Genomic DNA, 25,857 nt, shown 5'->3' on the forward strand with positions numbered 1-25,857 from the left:
TATGTCTTTCCCTTTCTAGGCAGCGCAAGAAAAAAAACGGGAAAAAAAAAGGACAAGGTAATATACATGTATACGAACTAACTCATATACATATGTGTATATCTGTATATCTACATGTTCTGCACATGGAGAAAAGAAGAAAAAAAAGGGATATGACTGTATCAAACCTTCCCCCCCCTCTACCATCGCCCACCCCGCTCTCCATCACAATCTCAACCCCAACAATGCTAACGTTCCGCTTTGGGAAAAGTTGTAGTTGGAAAAGAACAAAAAACAAAGGAGGGGAAATTGTCACAAAGCTTTCTCCTTGCACGTACACACACACACACACACACACAGACCAGACAAGATGGAAGACAAAGTAGTAAAGTAAGTATGAGTATGTAGTAAGTACGGGAGCCCCCAAACGGTTTCCAATGTAATAGAGAGAGAGGTATCAAAAAAAAAACACACAGATACACGATAAGGTAAAAACAACGATGTGTGGGGGGTGGGTGGGTGCAAGAACCTAGCCGATGCTTTTTCTTCGTTGACAGTTACAAAATGAGTTTTTGATGGCCCGAAGAGTAAAGACACATCAAAGGGGGAAAACGAACACAAGAGAACCACTACCAATGATTAAAGTTGCCAGAAAGAACGGGGAAGGGGAAAGAGAGAGCGCGGTTTTTAACGAAGTCCAATGACGCTCTGAGATCATGTTAGCAAAGAGAACAGCAAAAGAAGTTCAAAATCAAGGTAAACGTACCATTTCCAGCGTCCAAACCCGCCTTATCCACACCTTGAGCTTGCCCTCGACGCCCCTAACGTTCTCGAGCTCCACTCCTTCCCACCAGCAGCGACGAGCCGGTTTCCTCCAGAAGAGAAGCAGCTTCTGCGCCATTCCGACAGCGTTGCTGTTAGCAAGATCGTTGCCTTTGATGTCGGTCCTCAAGCGTGCAAGAGCAATACTGCAGATGACGGCCTTGTTGGGTTCGCCGGCACGGTGGCCCCATCGATCATCGTGGTTAAAGCCGCTATGCTTTATTAGCAGATGAATCTAGACAAACATAACAGCGCGCTTACCCTGCAGTCAACATCTCAATCAGGTGCTGCTCGGTTGTACCTGGTTCCTCGCTCTTCCTGAGTCCAGAGAAGATGCCGTCTTGCCGTAACAAAGCTTCACCTGCAGCGCGCTTGACCTCGATCATCTCCGGCTGGGTGATGTCTCGGTGTGGTGGGATGGCATAAAAGTCAAGGTCTTCGCGGAGAACAATGATGCCGGCGCGGTCCTGGAGCATGTCTCTTGCGGAGCCGTGCATGGGCTCAATAGGCACAGCTTCGGCAGGGTGCTCTGGCGTGGTCGTCGGGGAAGGCGGTGCGGGGATGGTCTGAGCTACATTGCGGAAGAACTCCAGCATGTACTGCAAAGAATTGGGATCATACTGTGAAGAATAGAGATTGTCAGATAAGTATAATGCGGGATTGGAAAGATGGTCTAGGATCCTGGCTATTGTGGCCGGTGAAACTGGGGGAGAGGGAGGGGACGAGGAAGAAGAAACAGGGGTACCAACGTCGACTGGATATACGTCTCCCTCATGATAGGAGTTCATGTGGCCATCAGGAAGCAGGCCATTGGGAAAGAGCGAGAGGAGAACAAACTCGGGGAGGGTTAGAAGCTCATCACGCGACAGAGTGAATCGCGTGCCCCTACGTATTCGGTCAGTTGATGGTTAATTCATGTGGTAAGGCAAGCGCGCACCTCAACTCCAACGTAATGTTCTCATCAGATCCACCGAGAGTGTTGATGGGCGGGCCGGCGCTGGTCTGCGAGACCTGAGTAATGATACTCGCGGGACCTCCTGCAGATGCCATGACGTAGGTAAACGACTCGAGCGGGCTGAAACCTTCACTGTAGGGTGGCGGTGGTTCTCCGTCGTCAATGTCCTTGCTGCTAGAGCCGTCCTTGGGGTCGTTTGGAAGCGCAGCTTTGGTAGCAGCTACAGCGGCAGCCGAAGACGACGACTGGGTAAATGGCGGCGCAGAGGTGAATGCAGGCGGTGAGTCGTCCTCTGGGGATTCTCGAGACTTGTTGCGTTCCTCGGCGTCCTCAGACGGGAAGTAGAGAGAGGAGAAGGGAGGGGGATATGGTGATTCGCCGGCTGTGGGTGATTCCGAGGCGCTCTGTGCTGGAGCAGTGACGAGATACGGCGAGGCAGACGGAGAGCGATTGCTGCGAGTCGGAGACAAATGAGTGACTACGGACAAGCCGTCTGAGTCGGGAGCCTGCGTGCGAGACAAGGTGCCGGTAGCTGTGAGAGTATTGGACGGCACAGGTGATGAAGTTGCGAAGGGGCAAGCGCGCTAATAGGCGCTGTCAATTAAACGTGAGCGCACGGAGGAGCGACTACGGGACAGCAGCGCGCATAGATCTACAGGCGATGGGCAGGCGGGAGGGGGCAGCGAAAGGGTGAAGGAGGCGAGAGTGGACTTGCTCGGTCGTGCTGGTGGCAGAGGTGGAGCGGGTGATGGACAGCCGTCGATGTTGGACGCGGAGCCCTGGGTAGTGAGCTCAGGTGTGTCCTGTTTGGGCTTAGCACGACCCACCAGCCTTACTCCAACCAGAGGCCAGAAGCCTGTCCGTACGCCATCACAACACCAACAAGCGCGTCGTCACATGTTTGTCCAGGCCGCAGAGCCGCCTGTCTATATACAGTATATACTCTTCACGCAGACTGCAAATCAAATCCAGGGTTGCGTGTCGTTGCATCCGTCTACCATATTGCACATCTCAGCTACTGTACTTACATGCAGTCTAATGCTTGGCCACGACACCCGCCTCATTTGCCTGTGCAGTGATACGTCGCTTGTAGTCCTTCACTGTGCCGTCAAAGTGCTCAATCGTTCCATTGTCGCACACCCACAAACTTGTGCATACGTTCTGCAGCATCGTCACGTCGTGACTGACCATGAGCACACCGCCCTGGAAGTTTTTCAATGCGTCCGACAGCGCGTCCATGGCTTCAATGTCCAAATGATTCGACGGCTCGTCCAGCACAAGAATGTGTGGGTTCTGGAGAGCTATGCATGCAAACGCGACACGCGACTTTTGCCCTCCAGATAGCAGTGCCATTTTCTGCAGACCCGTCATGCCCGTAATGCCAAAAGCGCCAAGATGGCGGCGGTACTCTTCATCTGCCTTTCCGTGGTACTTCTTGGACATGAATCCCACGGCGCTATCATTCAGGTCTAATGCGTCGACGTGATGCTGTGCGAAGAAACCCACGCGTAGTCGCGGGTTCTGTGAGATGATGCCCGTGGTTGGTTGCAGTGCGCCAATCAGCAGCTTCAGTGCAGTCGTTTTGCCCGCACCATTGGGCCCGACTATACCGATACGCGAGTCAAGCTGCACGTCAAGATCTACATTCTTCAACAAAATCTTGTCCGGCGTGTATCCAAATGTCACGCCGCTCATCTGGATGATCGGAGGCGACAGCTTCTCCACCTCAGGGAACTTGAAGTGGACAGAGTACTCGGCCTCGGGAGCCGTCAGGACAGGCATCCTCTCCAACTTCTTAATCCTCGACTGAGCTTCCGAAGACTTGGCCGCATTGTAACGGAACTTGTCAATGAAAGCCTGCAAATGCGCCCGTTCAGCCATTTGCTTCTCATACTCTCGCGCCGCCGTCTTGCGCCGCTCTTCTTTGGTCGCATAGAAGGAATCAAAGTTGCCACCCTTGTAGTAGTCAAGACGCTCAGAGTGCTGGTGGATAATGTCTGTGGCGACTTCGTTTAGGAACGCTCGGTCGTGAGATACGACGAGGACAGTGCTTGGGTAGCCCTGCAGATAGTTTGCCAAGAATGTGATGGAGGGAACGTCCAACATGTTGGACGGTTCGTCGAGAAGAAGCAAGTCAGGTTCGCAGAAGAGGGCACGCGCCAATGCCAATCGCATTCGCCATCCTCCGGAAAACGTCTTTGTGGCAAACTGCTGGCGCTCTTGTGAGAAACCGAGACCAGCAAGAATACTGGCAGCTCTGGATTCAGCCTTATCAGACTCCATCTCTGCAAGCTTAGCGTGAATGTCACTTAGGGTAGTGTCAAGACCCTCGCGCTGTTGGTCTAGTCTTGCAGCATCAGCTGAAGTATCTGCCATGGTAGCCCGCTCAGCTTCAATGTCGGCAAGCTCCTTGGAGATTTTCTATGCAAGGTTAGTTTGCTTTGTCAGTAACCTTGGTTCTGGCAACATACATCTTGCTCCTTGAGGAGATGCTTTCGCCACACATCGGCATCCAATACAGCCTGCAGTGCTGGTGTGTCGTCGCCAGTGATCTAGATAAAAGCTCAGTCAGCCCGTCACAAAGAAGCAGTGGCATGCTCATCCTAACCTCTTGTTCTACGTGGAGAATCGAAATATGCGTTGGAATGGCCACCTCGCGACGAGAAAGTGCCCTCAACAAAGTCGATTTACCAATGCCGTTCTGGCCAACAAGACCATATCTTCGGCCGTACGCGAGCGTTAGAGAACTATCAGTCAGAATACGCAGGCCAGGCATGGAAAGATCAAAGCTATCAATCTTGATGTCTTTGCTCTTATTGGCGGAATCGCCCAGTTGCAGCGGGTTGACGGCCATGTAGAACTCCTCGTAGCTCTGCGTCTCGTTGGGCTCGTGGAGAAGCTTCGAGGCCTCGTATTCGACATTCTTGAACTCTTTACGGTCCTGCTTGGCACGCAGTTTGCGTTCGGCTTTCTCAAGCTTCTTACGATCGACCCTAGACTCAACTTTGCGGGTGTTGGCAGACTCGAGATCTACAGCACCGCCTGCTAGACCCATGGTCGACGACATGTTCCTCGAGGACCCCACGTGAATAGCCTGATCGAGCTTCTTGGCAGAAGGCGCCATCTGACGACGCTCCCCGTCGGCGCCATTGGCTGAGCTCAAGCGGGCAATGAACTTGTCAACAAGATTTTGGATGGCTGCCTGGTTCTGGGTCGAGACGTCCCCGGACGCGGATAAGAGCAGTGCGCTCACAGTGGCCGCGGCTTCGTCCAGCGGTGAAGGAGCGTTAGGGTCCGAATCGGACGTGAACTGGTTGGCAGCATGTGTCAGGTAGCCCGCCGAGTACTCGGACAGGACCGGATCGATGTTGGGAATCTGTGTTCTGATTTCCGACTCCATTGTTGCAAAAATTGAATGGGAGATGTGGTGGATGGGGCACTGTCCCACCTTGTCAATGTCGCTGGCAGTCGATGGGGATGGGGGGGGGGGTCGGTGGCGTTTGTGGCGAGAGGGGCAGGCCCAGGAACACACTACTTGGTACCGATTACTCGAACTGCAAGATGGCCGGCGTAATAGCGGGGCAGTGGGCGTTCTGTGTTTATTGCGGTGCTACGGCACGTTGTCCAAAGCAAAGAACATTTTGACGTCGGCAGCCGAAAGTGGATTCGCAGACTGTGGACGGCTGGGCTTACAGCCAATCAGGCACGACATGATAGCAAAGGCTGTTTCTTGCATACGCGGATGCGGACTCGCAGCTCGCAAGAGGCAGATCTGCACCACATGTCTGCAGACGCTTCAAGCGGTAATGCGCTCCCAGGATTCTTCCGGACACTTGCATTTCTGATGTGTTTGCAACGAGAAGACGCATGTCACACTCAGCTTGGCCAGTATGGTGCAACACACAACCCGCATCGAGCCGCTCCGCTCTATCCATACAGCCAGCCACAGCAACCAAACGGACATTTTCCAGTGTCGACGACAGCCATTGACCCAAGAACGAGAGGCACAGCGTTCCCTGAGCGTCCCTCGAGCAAGCGGCTCATGCCTACCTACTGCTACTACGCCATGTCCCAACCATGGTTGCCAGGTGGGTAGCAGATCAGGGTCGGTCGACATGCCGCCTTGGCCACGGCACGCACTTGGGACGTGGACGAGTGATTGGGCTTGAAGATGAGTGTACAGAAACCGCGGAGGCAGAGATGGTTGCCCGATGTGGCCAGCACCTTGGGACAAGACGTGGTGGCGGCCTCGACATGCCGTCCTCAGCAAGCTCACCACCCATGTTCCCGCCCTCGTCGGTCGACTTCTCCACTCTGGGGCTGACGTGCTCTGTGTTTCGGGTATCATCAAGGATAATCGAGAATGATGCGAGCAGCCTGCACAGAAGCGCAATTGGTGCGTCAATTAATAGGCGGCTGTCTGCAATTCTCTCCGCCTGCCATGCCATGCCATGCCATGCTGTCACCCCCCCCAGACTGACACATCGGCGTCCATGTCGGCGTGGGTCGGGGCTGGCATCAACGAGGGGCGTGGTGCCGCTCCGCGTTGTTCCAAGATGGCGTGGTAGAGATGGAGGTAGAGGTAGAGGTAGAGGTAGAGGCAGAGGCAGATGCAGAGGCTTCCGTGGCTGGGTGGACTAGTGCTAGGCCCTATCGTCTCGCTACCACGGCCAGCTAGAGCATCGCAATCGTACACAAGCCGGTTCTAAGAGTTGGAGAGGCCGCGATCAGCAAACAGCTCCACTAGGCCTGCAGGGGTTTCTCCAGGCCGTTCAGCGGGCGGCTGCCAATCAGCAGCGGTGGTGACGGGCGTCTGGGATACTCGCTGGTACACTATATTTGGGTAGCTGGATGCGGCGAGGGGTACCTTGAGCCTGGCTGCTCATGTCCCTGATTGCTGCTGCATGCTACGCTGCGCTAGCCCTCGTTTACCGCCTCTGCACGCAACGTGGTGGTACTGGCCACCACGTCCGTCTCCTCATGACTCCATGGCAATCTGCTCTGCATGCCCCCCTCCCCCCCATCCCCCTTGTCCGCCCAAGAGCACCCTCACAGCACGGCAGCACGGCAGCACGGCGGCTCTGGGGCTCTGGGGGCGGCCGTCGCACGTAGCCGTCGATGCTCGCTGGGCCAGGCTGGGAGCTATGACGGTGCAGAGTGAGGCATGGGGTCTGTGTGGCCTCCGTGCTATGTTTCGACATGCCGCTATCAGCCCTCGTCGGCGGCTTCTCGCTAATCCCAATGGAAACTGGGTAGCCCTGTACGTAGATCCTAGCAGCAGAAGCAACAAGCACTGGATTTCTTCAGTCTTCCGTCCGCTCCTCTTCGAGCTCCACCTCTCTGCTCCAGCCCGCCGTGGTGCTTGTGCCGTCCTTCCTTTGCCTCTTCGCGCCGTAGTGGCTCCCTCACCCCCCCAAAACCGTCTGCTTGCCGACTCCCGACTCGTGCTGCTGGCTCGCCATCCGTCATCAACCAGGCACCTTGACATGCCATAATGCTCGACAGGTCGTCACAGGCGCCTCGACGAGTGAGCTTTCCCCGGCGGCCTGGTTCTCTGCGAGAATGAAAACGGTTCCATCGGTAAATACCACCCTGCCTGCACCTGTCTGTCCCATGGTCGCTGTATACGAGACGCTACACGCTGCTGCATGCACTTGTTTTGTTTTGATATATCACCACTCGTCTGCTGTCGCGCCTCGGGACCGCGCAGCTGCACTCTCCTCGTCCTTGCCCTGTCTTGCTGCAATTTGTACTGGCCACCATGACTGATGCATTCGTATGATACAGCTCTGTGCCACTGCCACTGTCGTTGGTGCATCCGCCGTTGGTCTCTCGTTTGGACGGGAGACGCCGAGCAACTCCTCCCCATCCGCCCACCCCAACCCCAACACCAACACCAAAGAGGCCGCGCCAGCACGCCCTTTGCCCGCCAATTTCATGCCTGTTGCCATGCCCACCACTGCGCCGTCTTTTGGCGGCCCTGTACCTGTCGCGCCTTCTTCACATGTCCCGCTTGCGACTCGACCCAGCCAAAATGCGCTCCCTCAGCGACGCATGGTGAGGCGGATGACGAGCGACGACGTGCCCGCGCTGCCATTGTCCGGCGGTGTGAGCAACTATGCGCCCAGCGACCTGTCTATTTCCGAGGCCGACACCCCACGATACCCCCCAACGCGACGGGGCTCTTGGCTTAAGCGCCTCTCTTCCATTTCCATTTCCTCCAGCAGAACCCCCAGTCCAGCGCCTCTCTCGCCCGCAGTCTCGTGTCCCCATGGTGCCATGGCCTTCTCCCACGACGGCTCAGCAGCCTCCATTTTCGGCCGCCGCTCGACCTCGCCATCGTTGCGAAATAGGCTGGTCAAGCGCTCGTCATCAATACGCAGAGCCGACCAACTACCAGCCCAAGGCACTGCCACTCTACGCCCTTCCTTTCGCCGCCCGGCGACAAGTCACCAGCGCACCGCAGCGCTATATGCCAGCCACAGTCTCAACAACAACAACGAAGCGCAACCACATAGTAATCCAGCCGAAGACTTGGCGACTAATAGGGACTTTCTGCATTCGGCGGATATGGACAGCCAGTTTGAGTATGCGCAGTATTTCACCGCAAAGGTGACCAAAGAGCGGACAGTGTCCAAGAAGAGAGGGTCGACGTCGTTAAGAGGCAGTTACAAGAGAGTTGTTCCAGACGAAAAGCACTTGCCTACGCTCGTGCTTGCGAGGTCGGTGGCAGCAGCCACGCCCGAACTCGACGATTCTACCAGCGACGAGGGCGACAGCGTCTTCTCGGTGAGCCGGCCAGGGACGCCGTTTAGCATAGCCGCGTTTGCTACCAAAGAAAGCACGCATACCGGCAGCCGACCGTCGATAGACGACCCCGAGGATGCATTACGGACCAAGCGCTCCTCCTTCACTGACTTTCTTTCCTTCTCCAAGAAGCAGCTGGCCGCAGCCGGAGCATCAGGCACCACGATCCTGCGCCGGGCCAGCCAGCGGGTCAACTCGGCACCTCTTGTCCCCACCATGCAGACCCGACCCCATAGCACATCGTATGGAGAGTCGCACCGCCATGTCGTTGAGCCGGCATTGGCTGCTGCTAGGCGCGCCATCGCGACGTCTGCCGGAACCACCGAGGCGGGGTCAGCGGGCAGCGGGTTCGAGGGCGGCGCATCATCAACGCCCTTGCCCACGCTCGCGGCTCGTCGTGCCAGTGCTGGCATGGTTCCTGTCCTGGGCTTGGCGTCAATGCCTCAGCAGCTCGAGGGTCCCTCAGCCGCACTGGGCGCCAATCAGGCGCCACCATCCCCTACTCTAGCGCAATCGGGCGTTCGGGTCTCGCGTCACTCCATGGCCCCCTCAGAACAAGCCTCGACATTGGTCGGCTCGTCTGATAATGAACTTCGCGCCTTGGGGTTCGGCGACGACGACAACACTGACGTCCAGAGCGAGACGTGTTTTGATTCGCTGCGCACTGGCGCAACCAGAAGTACATCGGGCGGCGCCCGGGGCCCTCGTATAGAGACGATTTTCGACGAGTCACCCCCCTCCAAGATCAAGGTCACGGCCCTGCGCGATCTGCTCCCACCAGGTGCTCTTGGGGATCACGCCGTTGGTAGTGTCGCCGGCCACCAGAGTATCGCTGAGGAAGAAGAAAACATCACAACACCGGTGCGGATGCGCCACGACTGCCCTCTGCACGACTCGCCCAGCTGCGCCCGGGCACGAAGCGCTCCGCTCTTCCCCAACACTGTCTCGGCATCGCCCCCGAGTATGCCCAAGCCGCTTTCGCTTGGGACCTTGGAGTGGGATTCAAGACCGGAGAACGACGACGACGACAGCAGTAGGTGGTCACTAGAGGAGACAGATGCTGAAGACCCGTGGGTTGATGCTCCCACAGTCCATCACCGACCGACAGCAACACTGTCGCCGTTCCCCCAGAGCGCGCGCCGTGTCGCATCAGGCCCAACATCCAAACCCACTACGCCTCATCACCTCACCACAGAGTTTGGTGACAGAGACACCCGCAGCAGCATCTTCGACTGGTCTGAGCAACAACTCGCAGACAAGAACTCGGGCAACTGCACGCCGCCACGACCTCGGACAGTGCACGGCAAGAAAGATGCTGACCGCAGAGGCAGCCGTTCTGTTGGCCGCCGCATACCCAGCGGGTTACACGCTCGCAGCCAGAGTGTGCCTGTGGTTCCCGATTTGACTGGCAAGCGTAACACCGTCGTGACAAACAAGTTTGGCACCTGGGGCGTTGGCAGCAAAGGTGTCACCGAAGACTGGAACGATGACTTTGACTTTACTGAGCTCAACGGCGACCCTATTGAAGAAGGTGATGCTTCCCCTCGGGTAGACAGTGGCACGTCGATGGTGGTACCAAAGAGCATACAAGAGCAGCAGAACAACGTCCTGGCCAACATTGGTCTGCTTCGTGAGTGGGGCCTACTAATCGAAGAGCTCAAAGAGCACCGCACACGCGCTCAGGCTCTTGGTATAGTGGACGGTCCGCATGCTAGTACATGGGAAGAGGTGGACGCCATGATAGACCTTGCCGATCAGGAGGCTGGCCACCAGGATGTCGCTCCCGCCTCACCCCCCTCAACACCTGGCTTCGATGATGACAGTTTTGAGGAGCCTCCTGCGAGCCCTAGCCTTGGTAGAGGAAGGGGACAATCAGAAAACCCAGACCAGGATATCATGAAGAGTCGGATACCATCACCGCGCTCCCGCAAGTCTATTCTTCCACCAAACGACGACATTTTTGCCCCGCAACCCTCCCCGAGACTATCCCAATCCATATCTGACACTGACCATGAAATTCGCGAGGCCAAACCGGCTGCCACGCGACCCCGCAAAGACTCGGAAGCCAAAGCGCGTTCCGTGATTGAGGCACTCCAAAAGAGGAGGAGCGTATACGAACCAATATTGGATACACCACCCACGCCTTCTTCGAAGAAGGTTCCGTTTGACACTGCGACTCTACGAAGAATTGTGCCATACGTCAGTTCACTGACGCACAAAGTAAAAGACATGATTAGGGATGCGGAAGGCTTGTACTCAAGTCCGCTCGCAAGCCCGATGCAAGAGCAGCCACAACGCGACGACATTTTTCAACCAGACGCGGATCTGGTGGCTCAAATGAAACTCATGACGGTCATGTGAATATGACCCTGTTATGGAGCAGGATCCATTTGGTGCTGGCCACACCTCGCAGGGCAAGAAAAAAAAGTTTTTACGAAGGAACAAAAGTTTCCTCTGGACTATTTTGCATTTGGATGAGAGCGTTCGAGCGACGATGGAGCCGTACAGGCTTCATCAACATTTCCTTATACTAATTTTCGATACGGTCGACTATCAAGTACAGACCAAGGACTCTGGACTTTGAAGCGACACGGTACTTGCAATGTTAACTTGCATAATTACAGCATATCCCCGGCCAGGATGCAGGCGGAGCACGACGAGGCATTTGTTATCAAGAGCAACCACAGAGCATGCTCAATTTTTGTTTAATGGAGAATCATGGTGCACCAAGGGCCTGCAGCGTCCTTTTGGGATCATGGCGCACATCATACTACTAGTCTCTGGGGGTGGAAAAAGTCTGCCGTGCAGTTCACGGCCCTGTTTTCCCACAAGTCTGCATCGTGTACAAAAGCGGGTTAGGGAATTTTATTTTCCTTTGTTTCCTTTTTCTCATGTTCTTGATGCTCTTGTATCTTGAACCCCATTGGGCGTTTGTCAAAAAAATCATAGCATTGATACACGACGGCCTCGACCCAGTCTCTTGAGACGCGAATACATACCCAGCATTGTAACGCTAGCTTATCAAACGGTACTCCTGTAATTATGATGTAATGTCTGCAATTAACCTGAGTCAGAGAAATGTCGCGGCCCGAGGCCATGAGTGTTGTCCCTAGCAACCGCGTAAAGGTCCAGATGCACAAATAGCCGTGGTGGACCCGGTACTTGTTTTCTGTTACAAGACGGGGTTGTATCCGGGACGGCGACTAGCCCGTATAGCTCGCACGATGTGAAAATGCGCGGTCCAAGTAACATTTCTAGACAATGTCAACCATAGCTGCCGAGCCGTTGCTGGGCCCGACTGATGCACATGCAACAACCGAGTCACGCACTACTGCTCCGATTCTCATTTCACACATGCCAGATCGAGAGGCGAGGTACGCAGGTACCGGCTGCAATGCGGCGCGGTTACATACATACTTTGAAGGTAATCACTACCACTGTGATTGATCGTCTTTGCATGCCGCTCGCTCTCGGACCCGCCCGAGCGGGAGAGAAGACCGTGAGGATGAAGCCGCCTTGCTGCACGCCCCGATGAGCATACCAACCAAGCGAGACAGGCTCCCTCCGTGCACACGCCTTAATTGGCTTTGCGCGTTTCACTCTTTCTCAATTCGACAATAACCCAAGTCGGACTATAATGGCAATTCAGTCAACGACCAGACAGCCCCGACGCCGTATCTCGGTCCCATGGCCGGCGTTGGCGGCAAATCCGGCACTGCCATGCACTAATCTTCTGCACAGTTGCTCTGGGCTGCATATTCCGGTTTTCCAACATGTAAGTAAGACGGTCCTGCTTGCAAGAAAACACTCCTCGGGACTATATTCCGCCACCATTAACCCATCCGCCTCATCCACATGTGCAAATGTGCAATCCGTGTTCGCCTACAGTAGCTTTGCATAGAGTTGCGAAGCATCCTCGACCTTCTCCTTCCAAGTGCTTGCCTGGGCCAGTTAATAATTACTAGTTATAACGACAGGCTACCCGGCCGTTACGATACGCGGTTCGCACCACAGAGTGGGGTAACATTGGGGCCAATGGCTCCCATATAGTATTGCCGATTGCGCAAGTGTGGTGTGGTTGTTTGAGGATGCGGCCGTAGCCTAGCATCGGATGGATGAAGGCGCGGCATCCTTTGATTTGGAAAAGTCAATGACGTGGATCGCGTCTTGGAAGCGGCTACTAGACCAAGAGGCGGACGGGAAATACGCGACACCTCAGGCATTACCATGACCCCAACTCACCAACAAAAAAGGAGCCATTGACTAAAACACGGCCACCGGTGAGCTGCTTCGAGTACTTGGTAACATACGCCAAAGATCCTTATTCAGAAACCCAATCTCCATCTTGCATTTTCTGGCTTAGCCGCCGAATCCTTGCTGACGCCCAGGGCTTCTCTTGTTCGAGCCTATCGTTGAGCTTAATCCATCTACGAGCAATTCTCACGTCATCCGACTCGTCCCATAATGGCGCCGAAGCAATTGGTAACAGTCGGCCTGAGCGCATTCTCCATTCTAGGAGCGGTCCAAGCGCAAGGTACAGCTTGCGAAAAGCCAATTGCCCCACAGAACGCGGCTCCTTCGGTCGCCCCGGGATTTCGCGTCGAGGTTGTAGCAAATGGTCTGAGAGATCCTCGCAGCATTTTGTTTGATCGTCAAGGTGGACTGCTGGTGGTTGAGCAGGGCTATGGAGTTAGTAGACTGTCCCTGACAGGTGATGGAGCTTGCGTTCGTGTTGAGGGTCCAGTCCAAAACGTTGTTGAGAATGACTCTGTAAGTTTGGCCGTCGTTCGTTGCTATGACCATCGGGGTTTGACTAACAACGTCAGTTGAATCATGGCATTGCATTCTCCGAAGATGGCAGTACTCTGTACGCGTCTTCCCATAGCAATGTCCTCGCCTGGGACTACGATGCTTCTCAAGGCAAGACCACGTCTGATTCAAGAGATGTTGTTCAAGGAATGGGAGATAAGGAGGGACACACTACGCGTACACTACTCATGTCTCAGAAGGTCCCTGGTATGCTGCTCGTCTCCCGCGGTAGTGTGGGCAACATCGATCTCCAGACCTTGGACGTGACCACTGGAGTATCTACTATCAAAGCCTACAATGTGAATAACGTGACCTCTTTGGCCTATGACCACGCCTCAACCGGTAGGCTTCTCGGCTGGGGTCTCAGGAACTCAGTCGGTATAGCTGAGCATCCCGTAACAGGCGGTATCTACTCTGTGGAAAACAGCGTTGACAATATCATGCGAAGCGGACAGCTCATCAAGGAAAACAATCCAGGCGAGGAAATGAATTTCCACGGCTCCCTCAATGAAACAGCAAGCAACGTCCAAGATGTAAATTACGGATATCCCTCTTGCTTCACGGCCTGGAACACTTCTGAGATCCCCGACTTCAACGGTGAAGTCGGCCAACAATTCGCCATTGGAAATCAAAACGCAACCGTCAACGACACTTTTTGCCAAGACGACCGTATCGCCCCCCGCCTCGCTTTCCAAGCTCACATGGCTCCCCTTGATATCAAATTCAACCCCAACGGCACCGCAGCATGGGTAACTATGCACGGATCATGGTACGTAATCCCTTCTCTCACTCTCCCCAATAAACCCACTTCTACTGCTAACATTCATCCCAACAGGAACCGCGAAGACCCTACAGGCTACAAACTCACCCTCATCCCTTTCAACGGCGCCGGCTCGCCCGTCGCTCCATCCAACAGCACCACCGCAGCCATCGACATAGTATCTAACCCAGACTTATCTGCCTGTCCTCGCTCGTGCTTCCGCCCTGTAGGGCTTGCGTGGGATACTAAGGGTAGGTTGTACATGAGTTCTGATTCTACGGGAGAGATTTTCGTTGTTACGAAGGAGGATGGGAGTGGGGTTGCGGATGTGAGTGATGTGGCTGGTGGCGCGAGTGCGACCACGTCGGCGAGTTCAGGACAGAGTCCTGTACCGAATGCTGCGAATGGGGGTCTGGGCAGATGGAGTGGTATGTATTCGGTTGTTGTGGCTTTGTTTGCGAGTATTGTAGTTTGATGAGGGTTATAGTAGCCTTTTGTGAGTCCTGCAGTTCGGAGACATGATTATGAGGGACTTGGTATATAACGTTTCTTCCTTAGGTATATATTGAATTACATATGTTGATGCTTCGAAATCTGCTTGTGCGATTCGGAAGTGTGAGATTGCACTACGGACTAATGCTACCACGATTTCCCGAATCATGTACTGTGTGACATACCAAAAGCGGCAGTCGTATATAAGATGCATAAATATGCAGCTGCATCTTTTTGAAATGATACGTTACTAAGCAAAATCGGGGGTGCCTCCCTGGAAAGCCATGTGCAGTCGTGATCATCATCACATATAACATGCTCTTCACATCTCACTTCATACACAAATATCAGCTATAGCTTCGAATGCTGCATTCAGGTCTCGCTTCTCTAGATATGGTACGGGATTGACTTTTATTTCACCCTTCGGTCGCTAACAAACGCGTTCGTTCAGTAGTGCGTCTGTTTGTAGCTCTTGCTCACCGCAGCTCGACGTCACTTCACGGAAGACCAACGATACATACCTATGCCGATCGTGTTTATCGGTTTCTCTCTCTTAATGTATACACAATTTCAATAGATCAAGTAGACTTGTAAAGCCAGTCGATTTGTTAAGTCAGATAGTGAGTTTGCCATGTCAGTGGTATTCAGCTAGGACATCTCACTTGCACAATCGCCTGCTGTCAGTGCGGCTCTTCCGCCTTCACCTCTGCTGTGAAGTGAGAACCCGTCCCAGGTAACGGCTAGCTCGAGTGACCTCTATCTCTCATATCGAAGCTAAACGATAAGAAATCTTTTCTTCTTCGCCAGTGTTAGGAGCTCGCTCAATCTTTAGGACATTTGAACTGATCAACACCTGACCTTTCTGCTGCCTCTGGTACCCATTTCCGAAGCCGACATGTCGCCATCTCAGGGCCCGTTTACCAACACTGCATTTAACTCTCTTCCCATCGAAGTATGTAATTTAATTATCGATTCGTGAACTATACGTACGCTGACGTTCCCACTAGCTCAACAAAGCCATTGTCCACTACCTTGACGACGACAAGGACATCGCGACATACCGGCTGATATGCCACGCTACAAATGATGCCGTCGACGCCGACCGTCAGTCCTTCTGGCGTGCAAAGTTCCGTGAGAAGTATGATTTCTCGGAAGGCACACCTAACAATCAGCTGCGGCGCATGTATCAGCGCCGGTCCAAGCTGCTGCGATGCGGCACCAAGTACGGCTTCTTTCGTGGGCATGGTAAAACTGAGGCCCGGGTTGTGAAGGTGTTGAAAGATTTGATCATTGGTACGTATATCTCGGCACAAGTCAGCGTATCTAACGAAGAATACAGAATCCTTCCAGGGTGCCACCGAAGTTGATGAGCATGGGCGTCTCCGTTGCAAGAATCATGCTCACCTCATTCAGTTCATTCTCGGGTCCCGCCTGCTAAACAATGACCGACGGCCTCCCACAGTCCGCCGCGGCGAACCTGCCCACATTGATGAGACACTGGCGGCTGTCAAGCTCATATGCTCACAGTTCATTTTCGATCTTCCTGGCCTAGAACACAACATATTCGCATTCGACGAGTCACAGTTTGCCGTTTATCAATCCACCACCGAAGCTACCATCTTCCTAGACAACTACAAAAAGTTGAATATGGAATGGTTTCTCCACAGCATGAATTTCTTCCGCCACCACATGATGAACGAAGAAGCCCAAACCCTGTTCTACAAAATCGACGAGCTTGACGCAACTCAGAAACCCTCGCCCTGGAGAGAACCTTTCCGCCAGGGCGCCTATCCACTCAGCAGATACTGGAAAGGCACCTATGCCTTCCTCGACCACTCCGAAGTCCAGCGCCTCCGCAAGCAAGGCCCAGGCCACGAAATATACATTGACAAGAACATCGACGAAGGCAAGATTCAAGTAAGCCGCAACATCATAGTATAAACATGAATTCCACACTGACATCTTTCCCCACCCCCAACAGTCCCTCGAACTCAACTTCGCACAAACCACGCACCTCCTCAACGGCCGCTCCCTACCCTGGCCTGCCCTCTTCGAATCCCGCCTACACTCCCTGCTCCCCTCTATTAGCGTACAACCCCTCAAAACACAAGCTCGTCACTGCCCCAAACAATCCCAAAACATCCAATTCGAAGGCACAGGCCAAGACCTCGATGACGAGTACCGCGCTCTCGGCTGGCTCAACGCTCTCCCCCCTCAAGGCGGCATACCAGGCTGGCAGCGTATAACCTTTATGAAGCACTTCAGCGATGACTACGAGGATCCTGATCAGGATAATCTCTGGGCGTATGAGGGTGTCGTAATGCCTGGTGCAAGGATGATTTTGGGGAGGTGGTGGTTTGCGTCTGATCCGGTGGGTACGCAGGTAAGTTTCCTTTCTCCTCTTTTTTTTTTCTCTCTCTCCTTCTTTTTCTTTTTTTGGGGGGAGGATGAAGTGTGAATTCAAACTGACGTGTGCTGTGCAGTCGGATTATAATGGGCCGTTTATTCTTTGGGCAGTGGATGAGCCGGAGATGGATGGGGAGGAGGAGGAAGAAGAAGAAGAGTAGAAGTGCAGATTTAGTCAATGGGGCCTTGAATGTATTGGGGGGGGGGTTCATTTGTCGGGTGGAAATGTCATCGTCCATGGAAGGTTGAAAGTTCAGTGGCATTGCCGGTATCTTCTCTTCAACCCATGTATAGGTGGCATGGTGGTTTGGTGGTTCATTTCAAGCTTTTAGCTGTAAATGATCTCGAGTGTCGGGCTGCAATTCCACTAAGACATGTCGACATTCTTCCGGCATTTACATGATATCCTGTTTTTTTCTCCACCATGGGAATAAGGTAGCATGCATTACATACGAGCTCTTTTTCTCTTACTTTTCTTCGTTCTTTCATATATTCTTTTTGACCTTAGAGAGAGCATATTTCAAGTGAGTGATTGGAACAAAACAAAATTTCAAAAAACAAATCTCATCATTCGATATCTACATTTATAGTCGTCATAGAGTCGTTATTCGTAATCGTGCCCATATTCCCCATCAATTCCCAATCCAACTAATGCCCCTCCTTCATTAATCATACCGAAAAGAAAAAAAACCCCCCTTCATCATTTCCGCATCATCTGTATACATGTGTTCAAGGACAGTGTGAAGAAAGAGAAAAATGAGCCGAGAACAAAATGCAAAGAGAAAAGGTTATTGGAAATAGTCCTATTTCTTTGCATCCCGCCTCGAAAAATAAGAAAAAAAGGATATCGAACAATTGTCTCTAACCCCCAACTTGCCAACGCAATGAACAAACAGCAAGAAAAAAGAGTTGAAAAGGCCGGGAATGGAACAAGAAGGGAGAAGGTCTAGTACCTGGCACCCATGGGTGGGGGCGGCACAGCGGCACCGTATGGATTGGAATCGGCATAGGATGTAGCAGGGTAGGGTTGGTTGACAGCTACAGGATATGCGTACGGATTAGCGCCTGGACCATTCATGTTGCCAAGGGCATTAAGGCGGGCCTCCTTCTCTCGTCGTTCCCGAAGCTTTCTCCTCTTGCGACGGCGGGCTTCGAGCTCCTTGACGCTGTGACGCTGCTCGTTCATCTCTTTCCATTCGGAGTATGCTGACTTGATACCAAGCGCAGCAATACCCACAGCAGCGGCGTCTTGAAGCATATTTTTGGATTTTCGTTTGCGTGCTTCTTCTGGTGACATTTCTCCTTCGCTGACGAGCTTGCGACGATTTTCTGAGGCGACCATTGACGAGTATACTCCGTGGGCGGCGTGGATCGTGGCTACCGTGGCCAAACCCGCAGTGAGAAGCTCCTTACCTCGAAGTTTCTTGCGCTTTTCCTCCATATCGGTGGACGACTCGGAATCGCTACTAGGATTCCATCGACTCCGTTCTCCTCCTCCGCTTTGTGCTGCTAGAGCACCCGCGCCGGCCCCAACGGGAGCGGCTAGTCTGCGATCTGAATTAGTCCTGGAAGGGGCTTCGGAATACTGGTCGTCCATACCGCGGCCTCGGCTGTACGAGCGGCGGTTGCCCCTACGCGATGGTACGTAGCTATCGGAGCTGGAAGAGCGAGAGCGAGATCGCTCGCGTCGAGAACGAGACTTGGAGCGCACACGGTCATAAAGAGCCTTCCCTGCAGCGAGTACAGCACCAGTGCCAGCAACCTTGGCGAGACCATTACGATTGCCGTCATCGCTTGAGTGAGAGCGGGAACGTCCACGGGAACGAGAGCGTCCAAAGATGGACCTAGACCTAGCACGAGAGCGGGATCGAGAAGGAGACCTGGAGCCATCGCGGCCACGAGCACGAGAGCGCGAGCGAGAGCCGTTGGCTAGGCGTGAAGCAACAAGACCGCCCAAGGCGGATTCAGCAACGTGCCTCTTCTCGTGCTTTCCGTCTCTGTCGATGAGACCATCGATACCAGCTGCACCAATAGCGGCAGTGGCAATACGTTGGCCTTTGGCACCAGTCCAGGGGCCTGGTTCTTTGCGGCTACGGAAGGCCTCGACAGCACCAGCGACAAGAGCAGCTTTGGCAGCCTGCTCCCATTTCTCTTTGGCGCCTCCTCGGCTACGGCTACGCGAACGGGAGCCATAGCGGCTTCGGCGGTCATCGTAATATCCGTGCCTGTCGCTGTCGTACCCACGGTCATCCCGACGGTCGTCCCGACGATGGCGAGAACGGTCGCGGTCACGAGAGCGAGAACGAGAGCGCTCGCGGCCAGTGACTGCGCCGATGATTCCCCCTAAGCCTGCCGACTCGCCGAAGCTCTTTACCTGGTCGACAATGGACTTACGGCGCGAGGGCTTGGGGCGCTCAGAGTACTCGGAATAGTCATCGTAGTCGCGGTCACGGCCACCACGGTCACGGCGACGAGGGCGGTCATAGTAGTCGTCGTCGTAGCCGCGGTTCATGGAACGAGTGCGACGAGGTGGCGCATACTCTTCGCGGTACTTGGTCTGTCTGAACTCGGTGCCAGGGGGGAAGTCGCGGGGGATCTCTTCGATGCTGTCCTCTCGGGCTGCAGGGCGGTAGACGAGATCACGCACTGCGCCTCCACGGCCGCCGCGCTCAATATAAGTCGTCTCGGTCACGTACTCGGGCTCCCGGTTTCGGTGCCGAGGTGGTGCATAGCTGTACTCGGACATGGTGCTGCTCTATACCCGCGATGGGCGGATGCTCTTTGTGTGTGCGTCTGTTGTTCTCTCTCTCTCTCTCTCAAAGGTCCAAAGTGTGGTATGGGTGGGGTCCGCTGCGCATGGCTTGTTAGTTGGGGGGCACAAGTGAGAGCAAGAAGGTTCGGCGCATGCAGCGTACCAAAGAGCGTGATGCTCAGAGCTTTCTCAGTTTGCCTTTGGGGCAAATCTTTGTTGGGCAGGCGGGCGCAACGAAGAATGAAGAGTGCCTGGAAAGTGACGTGACAAGGTGGGTGGGGTAGGGTAGGGGAAGGTGTCGAGGGTGGCAGGGCAGCGGCAGGCAGATGTATTTAAGAGGCCGAGCAATGATGACAGTTGGAAATGCTTGGGGCCCAAGGATGTTAGTATCGAAGTCGGACCAGGCGGAGTGGCGTAGAGATTACCGTGTGTGTGTGTGATGCTGGAGCGAAGGTGGGCAGTGTCTTTAGTGCCCAGGGCCTGCTTATGACGTAACGGCAGGCTGCCTGTTGGGCTTGCCGCTTGTGCTTGCAGCTAGCCCACGCCCACGCCCACGCTCTCGCCCTCGCCCACCTGCTGACTGACCATTGACCGCATGCCTCTGCCTTCTTTTGCTCGCTGCGAATGCGAGCATGCACATGGTGCCCGCCATAGCCCCCCTCCGGCCCCCTCCGCTGCCTTGACCGGTGCTGCTTCTCACCACCTCACCACCTCACCACCCCTCCTTTCGCTCACCAGCGCCTTCACTCGTTCCGCCCTACTGTGGTGTCGCGCGGCTGTGCTGTGCTCTTCTCTCGGGTCGCAAGGCTCCCTAGCCACAGTTCCAAGTTTCGGCGCTGCATGCCTCCGCCTCCTACTCACCCGGCCTGGCTTGATGACGAAGCCTGGAGCCATCAGGTGTAGGGGTGCAATGGACACAGCACCACGTGAGTCGCTCTCTATTGGCCCATGTCTGTGGTAGCGTGCGAACCTCAGCGAACATGCGAGGATACACCTGTCAGCCCGTGGCCTGACATGTCGGCATGGCCCAGAACCTTAGAACCCATGAACCATGCCTGCCAGACGCTGCCTGATGAAATGAAAAAAACAACTCAGTGATGCCCGAAGGCCGCCTCTTGTTTCTTGTTTTGTGTGGCAACTCGTGGGGTCATCTTGTTGCTTCTTTGCCCAGGAACCAGTCGGTAGTCACGGCATCTTGCTTAGTGCCCATGCGTAGTAGCCGTTTAGGCCCTGTCCACCACTCAGGAACAGACCCTTTGGGCTCCGTGTAGACGTGTAGAGAGGGCAGCCAGTCAGTCACCTTCCATCTGTCGGGCCAAGAGACAGCCTCACAATTGCAATCATTCTCTGTTCCGCTGCCGTCCACTCTATGACACCATAGCGCATAGACATCCCAGGTCTGTTCCATGCTATCCGCTCGCTTCGCTAAATCGCACATCATTTCACCGTGATAGCTCCGTCTGCAACACACCTCTTTTGACCTCTTCCGCTTTCTGCTTCCATCATCCCTCCCATCCTCGTCCCTGTCAGCGTAGAGTCCCTCCTCCCTTAGACTAAGAATCCCCGTCATGTCTTCCATCTGCCGCTCCAAGTCTTTTGAGAATTCTTGTAGTGCACGAGTGAGGCTAAAGTACGGCTTGCTGCTCTCGGTCACCAATCTCCATTTCTCGTGTGTAGCTTCTGTGAAGATAATTGCTCGTATCATGATGTACTCTTGCTGTGGGGAACGGTGACGCCGACTTGATGCAATCACAGGGCCCTGGCTATCAGCTCTGCGCCGACAAATGAGCAACGCAACTCATATATACTTCTTGCTGGTTCGCCATTAGTATGTCTTGAGCGAGGTGGCAGTGATGGTGATAGCTCTAATGGCAGTGTAACAAATCCATAGCTTGGAAAGAGGTTTGCGGTGTGTGTGTGTGTGATCAGTCAGTCACTGCTGAGGAAGGAGCAACTACGTTACCACCATGCCAATTGCTGCACCCTGTACTGAGGCACCATGTAGGGCCTTTTCTCTTCCAAGACGTCCATTGCTTATTTGAGACTCATATAAGCCCAGTCAATAAGTGTGCTGTCAGATGTATGTCCTGATCATTTGTCATTTGCGCAATACAGATTACAGCACGCAGCCCAGCAGTAATGGCCCGAGTTTGTATCCCAGTATTCATGATTTTCTGCCCCATCCCGATGAATATAATACAAGCATACATACATAGCGCTCAATCGACTCATGCCTTAATGGCGTAGTGCTTGCGGTTGTCGCTTTCCACAGCCTTGCCCGTCCTCTCCTTCTCCCACAGTTTTATTCTGGACATACGCTTCAGCATCCTCTCTTCCCGCTCTCGCTCCACCTGAGCCTCCGAATCCTGTGCATCCACCTCCTCTGATAATTGTGATATCTCACCGCGACGGCCCACATCCTTGTATAGTAACTTCATTGCCTGCTCCCGCAGTTTCCGGGCCGCTTCGCGCTTGTCATTATTGTTTATAGGCCCATTTATCCTTGTTGCCTCTTCAACTTCATTATGCTTCTCTCGTTGTCCCCATGGCTCCAGGTCGGGAATCTCAGGCCACACAAAAGGCTGCTCCATCTCCACAGTCATGTACTTTTGAGATTCTGGGCGGAACCAGTGCCGTGGCTGTTCGCGCGTGTCCCGTACGGGCATTTGCTTTACGTACGAGCGGATGTTGAAACATTTGACGTTGTACGCATGGTAGAGATAGTCGCGGAGATCATATTTTGAAAAGTCGAGCGGGACAAGGAAGCGAGCGTGGTAGGGCGATAGCTTGGGTGTCCGTACAAGCGCGACTGTGAATTTGGGTCTGGAGATCGTTTAGTTCAATTATCTCGTACGTATCCAATATGTGCGGCATACAGGTAGATCTTCTTGCTGCCAAAGGCTATCAGCTTCTTCGAGATGGGCACGGCGTCCATTGCGGCCGACTGCGACTAGATGTGTGGATTTTGGAGAGGATTTTGGAGATTTCAGATGTGATTATTGCGACTATTCAGCGGTGCATTGGCTTTAGCACAGTGCAATGCGCGTTGTGGTGCCTCGCGTGGTCGCCCTACAGTGGGCTTTGCATGAGACTCAGAAATTGGATCGGAGGCCGACCGCACACCTCCGCGTCCGTGCGCATGCACTCCGCCTCCAACCTCTACCCGTTATTACCCGTCCACCCATCTGTTGCATTGTGGCGAAGTCTTATTGACTTCATCCAGAGTCATGGGCATGCATAGCCATGAGAGCCTGAATGAAGTCGGCATTTAGATGCAATACAACGCTGCCAAGTGTTGCATAGTCCATATATCTACGTACTTGGAGGAGATGAGGCTTGGCAATAGGTCAAGGTATTGGCAAGGGCAAAAAGCATTCGGACAAGCTATTTCCTGAATATCATTCTAATAGAGATTTACATAGGGATATCATGTTATTAATTCAAAAGCAATAAACCTTGGTGCGAAAGAAAGGACTCAACTACAGGCCAACTTTGCCAACACCTTTCCTAAGCGCAACGTCTATCAACGTCTCCTGCATTCCCTGGAGCAAGCTCTCGGCAATATCCTTATCCCAGTAATTCTGGTTGTAGCATACACTGAGCACGAGTTGGCCTTGCCATATCCAAGAGTGCACCATCATTCGTAGGGTTAAAGTCTCGGCGCCGAGCCAAAAGTCCTCTACCTGGACCAGGCCATCGCCAATATTGGTGGATAGCTTGTCGTCAATGTTTCCCAAGAAGGCAAACCTTGGCTGCAACTGCCCGTCAGTCTCGCCGTTGCTTCCGAGATTTGAATCGGTCAACCTCTGTTCAAGAAGCTTGTGGAAGTAAGGAGATGAGCCCAAGTATGGTGCGTAGCCAGTGGCATAGACAGGTGCGAGTTGAGCGTAATACGAGTCGAAGTCGGTCCATGGCGAGACAACCACCTCAGTTGTAAGCACGCTCGTATAGCTTGTTGGCGAGTTCTCTGGAGCTTCACCCTCGGGAATAAGCGTACGGAGATTGTAGTGGAATGAAGCCATGAAGCTCCGCGCTTCGTCAGTCGGTGCCAGTTTTACCACAGCATTCACGAGAGCCGCATGCAGTGTCACATCCAAGGCGAGCGCTGCATTGTCACAGCAATCCATGACAAGTTTTGTGTCGCTCTTAGAGAGCTTGACAAAATGCCTTTGTGTATACCCCGGCCTCTGAGACTTGACCTTTGGCTTCAACTCCAGGGCTGGCTTGTGTGGCTCAAGGGCAGCGAGCCGGCTCTCTGCCTGAGCTTCAATGGCAGGCGTTATCTCGTGATTGATATGAAGAGTATCCTCCATGCTCGGAGTCAAGTTCTTGGCACATCCGCCAAACACCAATTCTGGATTCATGTTGGCGAGTGATTCAACAAGATGATTGAGGCAGAAGATTGCTCCCCGGGCATCGACGCGGTAGTGTGGGGACCAGATCATGACTTCGGATGTATCGGGAAGGAAGTAGCACATCATCTGTTCGTTCCTTGGGATACGGCCCAACAGCTCATCAACTGTTTTACCCTCGGCAACGGAGAAAGTGGCCGACACCCACAAGGCGATGGACTCAGCGTCGCCAACACGATAGACATAGTTGCCATTGTATGGGAAAGCAGCAATCTCGGGGTGGTTGTAGCGGACCTGTTTCCATGCGGTTTTGAGATAGGCAGCGGGATCCTTGATATCGGGATGGAATTTGAGTTTAGCAACAGCGTTTTTGGCCCAGTTATCGCGGCCAATAGCATTAGGAACATTGCGGGTGAGTATGTTCATCTTCTCGAGGTAGCTTTGGGGACGCTCCCAGCGCCCTGGGCGGGTCTCCTTCCATGCGCAGTCTGGCATGTTTACAGAGTAGTATAGGGATGAGTAATGAATGATGGGAGAATGAGTTTGCAGGCGGATGCTAACGGTCGAGGTAAAGGACAGGCAAGCGAGTATGATTCAGTGCAGAGACATTGCCCAGACTAAATACTCTGGCCGTTAGTGAGCCTCGAGTTAGTGTGTCCAGGAGGCCTGGTAAAACAACCTCTAGGCTTGGAGAAAGGCATGCTAGGCAATTATTTGCAGCAGCCACCAATTACCCTCGCTTGAAACACAAACTGTTGGTGGAGGTGTCGCTCTAGGCCCTTGTTCCGCCGTGTATACATGGGCATGCAAGTTTGGCGTAACTTGAACAGGATCGGGGGTTCGGGCGGTGCGGCGCGTGCTGAGGTTAAAGGGTCTACGCGGAAGTCGCTAGGGAACTAGAACCACCTAGACTATGGCCCACCACCGTCATCGGCTCTCCCTCTTCCAGTCTTAGTGCTTAACGGGCGAGGCCGCGCAAAGTAACGCGCTGAGTTTGACGCGCAACACGGTCCGTCTACAGAGAGAGGCTAATGCAACCAGAGGTGGCCATCGATCGGTTTTTGGATGTATTTACACTAGCAAGGCCTACACCACATCCACATCCCGAGACTTTGAAACATTCACAACGTCTGGTTGACCGCTAGCGTCGTCAGCTTGTGGACTCGTACTCTCGTATACTCTCGTAAGCACAAACGAAGTATCATCAATAAATGCTTTACACTGAAGAAAAAGCACTCTGCAAAAGCACCTTGGGGGTTCTGCGGCACTGTGATAGGGGCTGACGAGGACAGCCACCTTGCATGTGAAGCTGAGGACGGCCAGCACGATAGATGAACATGCTTGTGTATATTACGGGCGAACATGATTCAATAGCCTAGTCTTTATCCTTGCAGAGTTAAATCCCGAACCCCCGCCTGGACAGGATACCTAAGAATGCAGAATTCCCTGACAGCAATAACTTTCAGCATATGAAACGAATCGGGGGTTTTTCTCCCAGGGTCTACTGTGTCCGTGCGCGGAATGCGCGGATTCGCGCAATGCGCCGAACCACCAAAACCTCTCTATCGTCTCAACTTTACAACAATACAACGCAATGGGCTTAGAAGAAGCGCTTGAAGAGTGTGATACTTTCGAATCTAAAGATCAAATCCCCTGGTCTAAAATAGCTAAAAAACATGGCGTTGTGCGCTCAACGTTGACTCGAACGTACCGACGCGAAACG

General features: G+C 53.7%; 10 protein-coding genes across 10 annotated transcripts; 4 read left to right on the forward strand and 6 right to left on the reverse strand.

Annotated features, from left to right (window-relative positions):
* Positions 1-730: 730 nt before the first annotated feature.
* COCMIDRAFT_106234 (uncharacterized protein) lies at positions 731-5,156 on the reverse strand (the record flags this gene model as incomplete). The annotated part of the gene is made up of 6 exons (XM_007693886.1): positions 731-1,013; positions 1,063-1,686; positions 1,739-2,262; positions 2,807-4,177; positions 4,228-4,308; positions 4,365-5,156. The coding sequence occupies 6 exons, from the start codon at positions 5,154-5,156 to the stop codon at positions 731-733; spliced, it is 3,675 nt and encodes a 1,224-aa protein (XP_007692076.1).
* A 210-nt stretch (positions 5,157-5,366) lies between these two features.
* On the reverse strand, positions 5,367-6,104 carry COCMIDRAFT_29809 (uncharacterized protein; the record flags this gene model as incomplete). Its single annotated transcript, XM_007693875.1, has 2 exons — positions 5,367-5,528; positions 5,811-6,104. The coding sequence occupies 2 exons, from the start codon at positions 6,102-6,104 to the stop codon at positions 5,367-5,369; spliced, it is 456 nt and encodes a 151-aa protein (XP_007692065.1).
* A 640-nt stretch (positions 6,105-6,744) lies between these two features.
* On the forward strand, positions 6,745-7,251 carry COCMIDRAFT_29810 (uncharacterized protein; the record flags this gene model as incomplete). Its single annotated transcript, XM_007693876.1, has 1 exon — positions 6,745-7,251. One exon carries the CDS (start codon positions 6,745-6,747, stop codon positions 7,249-7,251), a length of 507 nt encoding a protein of 168 aa, XP_007692066.1.
* A 67-nt stretch (positions 7,252-7,318) lies between these two features.
* COCMIDRAFT_40418 (uncharacterized protein) lies at positions 7,319-10,924 on the forward strand (the record flags this gene model as incomplete). Its single annotated transcript, XM_007693880.1, has 2 exons — positions 7,319-7,336; positions 7,544-10,924. 2 exons carry the CDS (start codon positions 7,319-7,321, stop codon positions 10,922-10,924), a joined length of 3,399 nt encoding a protein of 1,132 aa, XP_007692070.1.
* Positions 10,925-13,027: 2,103 nt separating this feature from the next.
* Positions 13,028-14,607, forward strand: COCMIDRAFT_29812 (uncharacterized protein; the record flags this gene model as incomplete). Its single annotated transcript, XM_007693877.1, has 3 exons — positions 13,028-13,333; positions 13,390-14,141; positions 14,208-14,607. The coding sequence occupies 3 exons, from the start codon at positions 13,028-13,030 to the stop codon at positions 14,605-14,607; spliced, it is 1,458 nt and encodes a 485-aa protein (XP_007692067.1).
* Positions 14,608-15,519: 912 nt separating this feature from the next.
* Positions 15,520-17,191, forward strand: COCMIDRAFT_106242 (uncharacterized protein; the record flags this gene model as incomplete). The annotated part of the gene is made up of 5 exons (XM_007693887.1): positions 15,520-15,576; positions 15,632-15,917; positions 15,964-16,541; positions 16,606-17,007; positions 17,108-17,191. The coding sequence occupies 5 exons, from the start codon at positions 15,520-15,522 to the stop codon at positions 17,189-17,191; spliced, it is 1,407 nt and encodes a 468-aa protein (XP_007692077.1).
* Positions 17,192-17,976: 785 nt separating this feature from the next.
* COCMIDRAFT_106238 (uncharacterized protein) lies at positions 17,977-19,776 on the reverse strand (the record flags this gene model as incomplete). Its single annotated transcript, XM_007693888.1, has 1 exon — positions 17,977-19,776. The coding sequence occupies one exon, from the start codon at positions 19,774-19,776 to the stop codon at positions 17,977-17,979; it is 1,800 nt and encodes a 599-aa protein (XP_007692078.1).
* Positions 19,777-21,334: 1,558 nt separating this feature from the next.
* Positions 21,335-21,577, reverse strand: COCMIDRAFT_58264 (uncharacterized protein; the record flags this gene model as incomplete). Its single annotated transcript, XM_007693889.1, has 1 exon — positions 21,335-21,577. A coding segment is annotated over one exon (243 nt), but the record flags the coding sequence as incomplete, so codon positions are not given.
* A 433-nt stretch (positions 21,578-22,010) lies between these two features.
* On the reverse strand, positions 22,011-22,717 carry COCMIDRAFT_106228 (uncharacterized protein; the record flags this gene model as incomplete). Its single annotated transcript, XM_007693890.1, has 2 exons — positions 22,011-22,605; positions 22,659-22,717. The coding sequence occupies 2 exons, from the start codon at positions 22,715-22,717 to the stop codon at positions 22,011-22,013; spliced, it is 654 nt and encodes a 217-aa protein (XP_007692080.1).
* Positions 22,718-23,261: 544 nt separating this feature from the next.
* On the reverse strand, positions 23,262-24,629 carry COCMIDRAFT_8881 (uncharacterized protein; the record flags this gene model as incomplete). Its single annotated transcript, XM_007693873.1, has 1 exon — positions 23,262-24,629. The coding sequence occupies one exon, from the start codon at positions 24,627-24,629 to the stop codon at positions 23,262-23,264; it is 1,368 nt and encodes a 455-aa protein (XP_007692063.1).
* Between the last annotated feature and the right edge of the window lie 1,228 nt (positions 24,630-25,857).

The sequence above is a fragment of the Bipolaris oryzae genome, assembly GCF_000523455.1.
Source record: "Bipolaris oryzae ATCC 44560 unplaced genomic scaffold scaffold_186, whole genome shotgun sequence".
NCBI classification, from domain to species: domain Eukaryota; kingdom Fungi; phylum Ascomycota; class Dothideomycetes; order Pleosporales; family Pleosporaceae; genus Bipolaris; species Bipolaris oryzae.